Source organism: Eptatretus burgeri, chromosome 5 (genome assembly GCF_056783735.1).
Source record: "Eptatretus burgeri isolate ZD-2024b chromosome 5, Ebu_testis_v1, whole genome shotgun sequence".
In the NCBI taxonomy this organism is placed as follows: Eukaryota; Metazoa; Chordata; class Myxini; order Myxiniformes; family Myxinidae; genus Eptatretus; species Eptatretus burgeri.
The window spans coordinates 68,196,673-68,206,488 of record NC_140965.1 but is presented as its reverse complement, the minus strand read 5'-3'; the positions used below and the strand labels follow the sequence as shown (position 1 = coordinate 68,206,488).

Here is a 9,816-nt window from a genome sequence, read left to right as displayed (position 1 = left end):
GGTGAACATATGTCTATGTAATAATCATGATCATCATTATCAGTCTCCATTACAAGTTTTTCCACTTCATCTGCATTCATACGTGCCATTTTGAAGGGTAATGATCCGAGTAGCAAAAAAAGAAAAAAAAACTTGAGACTCAGCACACGATTTACCAAAAGCAATGACGTAATACCAACGTCCATTCAGTGATAAAAAAAAAATAGTCCTACGAGATAGCTCGTACCTGGCATACGGAGTTGAAAATCTTGTCCCACTGGCTGCTACGAGTTTTCTCATACGATTCTGGGGAAACCCCATGTTATAAGAAATGAGCTTGGATTTGTACGGAGAAGGTTAAAACTTGAAAATAAAGTATATGCACAGGTATACTTGGCTTGCAAAAGGCAGTGGTGTATACGATAAGAGTTGGCAATGAACGTGTTAATTAAAGGTCCTTTAAAAAATCCAGAAGTTTAGCGCCACTGAAGCAGTCTTATTCATCACCTTGTACACCAAAAAAAAAGGATGTCGAGTCGCAGTTTAGGAGATGGAGGCAATATTGATCACCATAGATGTACGTAGCCATATGACAGCTTCTTCTTTTCCACCAATACTGTACGAACATACCACACCCTCTAATGCTATACATATATATATATATATATATATATATATATATATATATATATATATATATATATATATATATATATATATATATATGTTGTTGTAGATTTCCGCCGCGTTCAGACGACTGCTTCAGCCAAATCGCGGTCGCGCGCCCACCGAAGGCCGCAATCCAGTCATGGCTTTCCGGACCAACCCCGGAAACCAGCCACGGATGCCTTAACGCACCATAAACTAGTCAATACTCTGTCCACGCGCTACAGGGTCAATCGCCGAATTGTCGATCTACCTAACTATTCGTGCGGACAGAAAATACCGAGAGTTTATACCTCGACGGGACTCGTACGGAAACGAGCCGCTTAAGCGTGCTCATTCCGTGTGCGAAGCCAAGTGCCGTCGGACCAGATTATCACTTTTATCAGCCTTAACGGCCAGTTAACATCCCGAACGAGCCGTGGCAGTCAATGGCATAAAATGACGCAACGAGCAGATGAACATTTGAGCAATGGGCATTTATTTATAGCATGCAAGCAATAGGGGGCTTAGGGAAAAAGACATGAGGAAAGCCTACAGTCGAGTTCTATATTTCTATACAAGCACGTACTTATGGCAGTTCTACTTAATGGAAGACAAGGCGCCACAGACTTTCACGTAAAAACCCAAGGAAAGAAACGGGCTCGTAAGCCTTTAATGTACTTAGAGCCGGGATGACCGGAAGGCTCCGAGAGGCCGGGCCGGCTACCTGGCTGCCCCTTGGTGGCGACTCGGTCTTCGGTTCGGTGACCCTTGGTGTCTCCATCTCGCTGGCCCGTTGCCAATGCGGCGGCGGCTCGAATGGCGACTTGGTCGGTCGGGGGCCTGGCGGCGTGCCCGACTCTCTATGCTCCGCTCTCCTCGACGACTCTTGGGCTTGGTCGGTCAGGGCCTGGCGGCGTGCCCAACTCTCCACACTCCGCTCTCATCCACGGGCTCCAACGAGCTGCCCTCCACCAATGAATCACTTCTCCAACGAACGACCAACGAACCGCCAACCCGCGCTGTCGGCGTCCCAACGCGCCTTTTTATAGCCCCGGGGGGGGGGGGGTGACGCTGCTTTAGGTTTCTTCACCCGAAGCCCGCGCTGCCCCCTTTCACCCTTGAACCTTTACCCCAAGCTGGCTCTGCCCCTTTCACCTTTGATTGGCCAGTTCCCTTCAAGGCAGAGCTCATGTTGATCCGATTATGCTAATCAGCTGTTCCACGGCTGACTGCACACGGAGGGTGGAATGTGGCCTCTATGGCGCAGCGTGTCTGCGACAACGGCACTTTGCCGCTGTTGCTGAGGGGGGCGTGATGGTGTCGTGATGTTGATGGCGTTGTGGTGGAGGTGGCGAGGTTGTAGAGTTTGTTGTTGAGGAGATGTTGTTTGTTTAAAATAAAAGTTACGAAAAGAATAATGGCTAACTCAAAGATTCACAGCCCGGCACACGAACAAGACTCATTACACATCGGTGGGGGAATCTAACCTGAAACACGTACTTATCGAAATAACTGATCTCTGGGGAACCTGAATGGTGTTCTGTGAATTTCCACCACCGTAACAATAACAATAACAATAACAATAACAATATATATATATATATACATATATATATATATATACATATACATATATATATATATACACATATACATATATATATATATATATATATATATATATATATATATGCATAGTTCTTGGAAGTATTATGAAGGCATTTTGTGTAAAATAGTCTTGAAGTATATAATTCAGTTTAAAGGCATATAAATAAATAAAATTATGGGTTCTACCACCATTTTCTCGAGCATCTGTTACATCACCTAATCTAACACATTACCTTAATTATTCATGCCTGTTTTATGTGTCCATTATGACATCCTTAACAGCAAGTTTCCTGTTTGGAATGATTTTTCATTGAGTTTGACTGCCAGTCAGAGTAAAAAATATTATCTCATACCTCTCTGTGCATGTGTGATCTGGTCGAATTCCGAGACAAAGTACGGTAAAACTAAAGACTTGTCTTTCCATTCATGTTCAAAATATAACATTTGATTTGAATAACTTGTTCCTCTATCATAAACTAATAAAATGGACAGACGGGTGGACAGACATGAAGCAATTGCTTCATCCTGCTTTTTGATTCACGTGCGTGGGGTAATTATTGGATATTATCTGGATTTTCACCAAAATCGATCAAATTCGTCCTCGTCACACACCCAACCTGTCCACCAATTTTAGTCCGAATCTGTCAACTTTTTGAAATATTGTGCTAAATATCATTTTTGGCCCTATCTCGAGCATTAATATAATTTATTGGTGGTTGCTAAGATACGGAGTGCAGCATGTTAAAATCGGTTGTTAATGACAGTTTGAGTCTATGGTTCGATGGAGGTGCTGTGTAATGGACATGTCTACAAGGTAAAATGTTTAGCACTTAATAGATAACACAGGTCTGCAAAATGGAACTTTTAAAAATTGTTTTGATAATTTTATGTTACTTTATATATTTTTGGGGTGCTAATTCGAAATATCAAAACAGTTTTTCTCCTTCACGTAAGTGTTTCTTACAAATTGATCGATGAAATATACAAGAATTTTAGGTAAATTCCCATATGGTAAGACAAAATGAAACTAATAAAAATAAATTTGGTACTCTATTTAGCAAGGAGAAATGGCACAAATGCAATTAAAAAGTAAGACAATAGATTCTTTAAGTGCTCCAATCATTTTTTTTAGGTTCAGCACCTCAAAATCTCTTCTTTCTCACTTGAAAACTACACCTGGAACTTTTTCGTTTGTGAGCATTTGGTGGACTTTCACGATGCAACATCCAGCAGTATTCGGCCATCATACTGACATTCCATCTTCCCTGATATCTTCTTTCCATCTCCTTCATATCTTGATGAAACCTTTCCCTTTGTTCTTCACTCACATCCCCTAGATTTTCCGGAAAGTAATCCAAATGGGCATGTAGGAAATGAACTTTAAGGCTCATTTTACATCCTAAGGCCTCAAACTTTTCTGGCATTCTTTCCACGATGTCTTTGTAGTTTGGATCCTTGTAATTACCCAAGAAGTTCTTCATCACATCTTTCAAACCAATCCATGCATCTTTTTCAGGATCATTAAGAGAGTTTTCAAAATTTTCATCCTTGACTAGTTTTCTTATATCTGGTCCAACAAATACACCCTCTTTAACCTTGGCATCTGATAGAGCAGGAAACTTACTACACAAATACTTGAAGCCTTCTGCATCCTGTGGCAAAGCTTTTACAAATTGCTTCATCAGGCCAAGTTTTATATGGAGAGGAGGCAAAAGAACCCTTTTCGGATTCACCAAGCTTTCTTGAAGGATGTTCTTGGTCCCTGGTGTAAGCGTATCCCTACTTGGCTCTTGTTTTGAGACCAATGGAGGTCCCTGGCTATACTATCCCACTCACACAAGAAACAAGGAAACTTTGTGTAGCCTGACTGTTGTCCAAGTAACATGCAAATTATCTTCAAGTCACCGCAAATCATCCAGTTGTGATCTTTGTATTTAATCATGTTTAAGGGTAACACCAAATTTTCATATGTCTCCTTCATGATCACCGAGTGTCCAACAGGGATGGAAGCATATTTATTACCATTATGCAAAAGAACTGCTTCAAGATTTCTCTTTGAAGAGTCAATAAAGAGTCTCCATTCATCAGGGCTGTAACTTATGCCAAACGCTTCTATTAGTCCTGATGGATCTGTACAATAAACCAAATCATTTTCTTGAGCAAAATATGGAAAAAAAACACTTTTTCTCGGTTAAGATACCAAGAGAATGATGCACCAGGAGCTAAAAGACTCTTGGATTTAAGTCTGGAGCCTAAAAGCTCTGCTGACACCTTTGCAAGTCCCTCACTAGATCATTTAATTCACACTGGTTGAATAGTTGAGGTTCTTCACTTTTACCACTATTGAAGTCTACATCATCATTGCTATTGCTGCTTTCTGACTCAGAACTTAAGTGTATGTCTTCAAGGTTTCCTGGTGGTGATGGGACTGGAACATCTGATCCATGGGCGACAGGTTGCAATGCAGATGGGACATTTGGATAAACAATGTTTTTCACACTCTTTGAATTGTGTCCTTGTACCTTACATGAGCAAAAGTTGCAGTCATCACTGTGATTTTTAGGCTCTCTCCATATCATTGGAACCCCAAAAGGAAAAGACTTCTTTGTACATTTTGTCCATTGTCTTAGTTCTTCAACACAAATTGAGCAGACCTTATGAGGAGCCCATGTATTATCTTGGTCTCCTAATTTCACACCAAAGTAGGCATCGTAAGATTTTTTTAACAAAGTAAGTAATGTATCTCTGACGTTTATTAGTCATAAACTCGCCAATAATGTAACAATTTGTCCAGGCTGGTTGCACATCCACCAGAAGCCATTATTGTTTTCAATCATGTACAGATCTGTAAATAAAATGTAATGGGATTAGAGAAGGGATATTACATTAGGATAAAATAGTAAAACACAATAATCAAACTCGGGTACACTGGTAAAACGCAATGATCGATTTTGTGAAAAAAACTATATGTTATAGGATAATTTCTTTGTCATTTTTGAAATCAGCAGGTAAAATTGATCAAATTCACCCAATAAATATGAAACAATTTTCTGGTCGCAGACCTGTGTAATCATACAAAGTGGTGTCTGATTAAAGTTAGTCAAATGTATAAATAAATAAATACTTTCCTTTGTACTTTAAATAAAAGTAATAATTAAATAAGTTGGAATAAGGATATTGCATTGCTGTGTTGACTGTCTGGACACAACTTTGAGGTTGTGGGTTCATTGATGTTGAGTAATCTACTGATGTGGACCTGCGACCAGGGTTGTGGATCCACTGTTTGGAGAGGATCTGAGCTGATAGGATCAAAACCAGGATAAAAAACGGTGCCCAGCTGATGATCCGGGCAGTAAGGAAAATCAGTCGATTGCTTATCTATCTATAATTCCAGCAATCTCTGTGTATGTCTGTCTGTCTGTCTGTCTGTCTGCGACCGCCGTTTCTCGACGACTGCCGGTCCGATCTGATTTAAACTTGCCAGGAATATTGCCGGGGCCGTGCGGATGTGCCTTTTCAAGGTTTGATATTAATCGGACGAGCGGTTCCCAAGTTACGGCCATTTATCTGTCAACCAATGACAGGACACGGTGCAATGACATCATGAATGACGTCACAAATTTTTTTTTTTGCACGATTGACGTCAATTCTTCTTCGTTTGGTATGATGTCACAATCGACGCTGGGGACCTGAGTATGTGCCTTTTCAAGGTTTGATATCGTTCTTCATCTGTTTCAGCTGTTTCCCAAGTGTTTCCCAAGGTTTGAAAGCTGTTTTTTCCCAAGGTTTGAATTAATTGTTGTGCTTGGTAGACATTTGTGAATACATTTACGGGGCGAGAGAGGGGGGCGAGAGAGGGGGGTGAGAGAGAGGGGGCATCACAATTCGAGAGGAGGGGCGAGAGAGGGGACGGGAGAGGGGGTGAGTGGGGCGAGAGAGAGGAGGGGGGAGAGAGGAGGGGCGAGACAGAGGGAGAGAGAGAGGGGCAAGAGAGGAGGGGGGGAGAGAGGAGGGGCGAGACTAGGGGGAGAGAGGGGGGGCGTCAATTCTTCTTCTTCTTCTTCGTTTGACATGACATCACAATTGATGCTGGGGACCTGAGTATGTTTCCCAGGTGTTTCCCAAGTTATGGCGATTTATGATACGGTTGGTCCGATCTAATTGAAACAATTCCCCAATCCAGTCGTCGTTTATGAGAGCGAAGGAACGAAGCTGCACATAATGGCACGCACCTACGCCCATGCACCTACGGGCCTGCACTAGTAAGGTTATAACTTCAAATATAATAGCTTTTGTAAGTACTTACCAGTACTGTGTGTGTGTGTGTGTGTGTGTGTGTGTGTGTGTGTGTGTGTGTGTGTGTGTGTTTTATGTCTGGCTTTTTTCTTGGGACTACAGTGCAGTAATTTGTCTTTATTTTGATTGTCAAGAGTAACTTTGAAAACTCTAGTATCCAGATCTGGATTTTCACCAAAATCCAATTAATTCGTCCTCATCACACATCTGTCTACTGAACTACTAAACCTGTCTACAGAATTTCACCCAAATCAGTGCAGTAATTTTTGAGATATCCTGCTCACAGACAGAAGTGAAAACAAAAAGGTAACTAGAGGGGGAGCACTCGGTAGAGTGCAAAACCTCCGCCGCCAATACTGCTCGGTCGCTCAAGTGAACCTGATATCCTATTCATTCAATTTGACGTCAACAGTGCTCACAGAGTTATAGTTTGCAACTTTCCCTTTTACATACTCAATTCATTCGTCATAACTAGATTCCTTGAGACAGAAATTGATTTTACGTGGGTATATCCACCTGAAGTTCCAAAATCAGCCGCAATTATAATTTTGGCATGTTTTTTGTTGGAAATCACTTATGACAAGTAGAAATGCAAAAAAAAAAAAAAATATCGAAATTTTGTTGAAAAAAAAAGTTGCAAAAATGTTTTTTTTCTCCAACAATTTTTTTTATGGGGGGGTTGGAAATCACTTAAAACATGTAGAAATGCAAAAAAAAAAATTCAAATCTTTTTTCAAAATGGCCGCCATAGCGGCCATATTGGATTTTGGACGAAGTCCAAAATCTCATGACATGATCCTTGGACCAAACGTAATCCCCCCACCAAGTTTCGTCGAAATCCGTCGAGGAGTTTTTCCGTCATACTGTTCACAAACAAACAAACAAACAGAAAGGGGTGAAAACGATAACCTCCAATCTTCGATGGCGGAGGTTAACAATTGTGGAACTAAGTCTATACCCTCAATGCACAAAACTCTGTTATCATATTGGGTTTTATTCAAATGGCCATAAATCATAAAATAAAACAGAATAAGCTCATTTTGGTACCAATCTGTGAATACATCACTTCACTTCCATCAGGAATATGGCACGCATAGTTGAACACCGTTGGGGTATCATTTGGCTACGTGAACAAACTTTTAGTTTGTTCTTTCATGAGGAATTTGAAAATGAAAGTGAGAACTTACATCAAGAGGGACATCTGGTGTTTAAAGGCAGTTCAATCTGCCAGATGTTTTCTACACACAAAATGCAAATTGCACTTACAAACCCAATTAGTTCAAAAATATAAAAATTACACCAACTGTCTTTTTTAAATGTAGAGAACAATGAGAACTATAATGAAAACAACAAAGCAAAATACTTGGGAGTATTCTAATACCAAACAGCTGAGTCATCTGCGACTGCAACCAGTCTACAACCGCTCAGCTGCCACCCTCCCCCCTGTGTTCCTTTCACCATCATTACTTCAATCCCATTTCCAACCAACATCGATCACCACTTCTTCTTGGCATCCATGGACACGCCTCCGGGTCCCAGTGCAACCAATAACAGAAGACCGCCAGTGACCGAGAGCGTCTGAATAAAGACACGCACAGACATTACCTCCTCAGGATTCCTTATGCATAACAAGCAGGTGATGTGAGAGTTCACAAGTGCTTGAGCAGGTGGTGTGGACATGAAAAGTGTTAATAAAGCACATGTTACAGTCATTCGTTGTTAAGGATTGACAACAGAAACAATTCATGAATCTGGAACTGCACAACTTGTATTGCTAAGGAATATAATGATTATTGGTGATTTCAATTGTCACCGTGCAACTTGGCTGGGTGTTTGTTGAGTATCTCTCTCACCAGCCATGACACTTCAGCAAAGGACTTTTGTGACTCCATGGGACTCACTCAATCTGTGAACTTTCCAACTCTGATTTCTCCCAATGTCATGTCCTCCCTTCTGGACTTTGTGATGACCAACTTTCCCACAAACATCTCCTGCTCTTCTTCTGCTCCAATTGGTTCATCTGATCATATGCTTGTGAAAGTCAACATCTCTCTGGCTATTCTTAGGTCACTCCACTTTGGACATGCAGCTTCTACTATCCCAACAATGGATGGAGACCCTCAATGTCAAACATGAGATCAGGGCCATCTCTTTGGACATATCTTGTGCTTTTGATACAGTCTGGGATCATGCCATGCTCTCCAAACTGTCTGCCTATGGCATCCAAGACCAACTCTACACATGTTTTATTGACTCTTCTACTCTTGCAGGCAACATGTGGCACTCAACGGAATCCTTTCATCTCCTCTCCCTGTCTAGGCTGGAGTGCCCAAAGGCAGTGTTCTGGGCCCAGTCCTATTCCTAATCTTCATCAATGGTCCCTCTGACTCTGGAAAATCCTCTATCTCTTTGCTGATGACTCCACTCTCTGCCGTGACATCCCTCATCCTTCAGATCGGAAGACTGTAGCCTCTCCCTCTATTCAGACCTTTAAAGAATCATAGGCTGGTCAAAAATTTGGAATATCTCTTTCAATCATGACAAATATCACTATCGCTCTCTGAAAGGACCGTCTGAAAAACCTCCAATCTACTTTCCTAATAATCCTCTTTTATAAGTTCAGTCATTCAAACTCCTGGGTCTCACCATCGGCCATGATCTTTTTTTGGGCAAACCACATTTCAAAGTTGGTCTCCAAAGCCAGCCGCTGACTGGACATCCTCCATCATACAAAGTCCTTCCTTGGCACAACTGAACTCCGATCCATCCACAAGATCTTCATCTCCAACTTCATGGAGTACTGCTCTGCCTTCTAGGCTGGCTCCCCTGCCTTGCATCTTTCTCAGCTTGATGCCATGGAAACCAAGGCCTTTAGGATTATTGGAATCTCCTGTGATGAAGCTGAGTCTATGGGTCTATCACTTCGCCATCACAGACAGATCGGTGGCCTGTCTTTCACCACCTTCTTTGTGGTCTTGCACGCTCTGCTCTTTCCATGCTTTATCTCCCCCAGGTTACTGCAGAGCTCATATGGTCTACCAACAACTCACTTCTGATGAAACTCTCCAAATCTAGGATCACTGCTCACCTCCACTCATTTGTTCCTATTTTTTCCCACCGGTGGAACCAATTCTACACCCTCTTCAATCTCATTCTTCCATTCAGGTCTTCAAGACAGCCATTCACCACCATCTCAGATCATCCCCAATCCAAAACCATATTTTCTACACTCATTAACTCCCACCCCAATCCCTCCCTCCTTCCAAATTTCCAGTTTTCCCTTCT

General features: G+C 41.6%; 1 protein-coding gene across 2 annotated transcripts in view; it reads right to left on the bottom strand.

The window, feature by feature from the left end:
* Nucleotides 1-7,507: 7,507 nt before the first annotated feature.
* The window catches only part of LOC147026634 (surfeit locus protein 4-like), a 28,865-nt gene continuing 26,556 nt past the window's right edge, over nt 7,508-9,816 (bottom strand). For both annotated transcript variants that reach the window (XM_085882272.1, XM_085882273.1), the window contains exon 7: nt 7,508-8,109. In XM_085882272.1, coding sequence (XP_085738398.1) covers nt 8,026-8,109 — 84 coding nt within the window. In that variant the 3' untranslated portion in view covers nt 7,508-8,025. The remainder of the gene's footprint in view (nt 8,110-9,816) is intronic.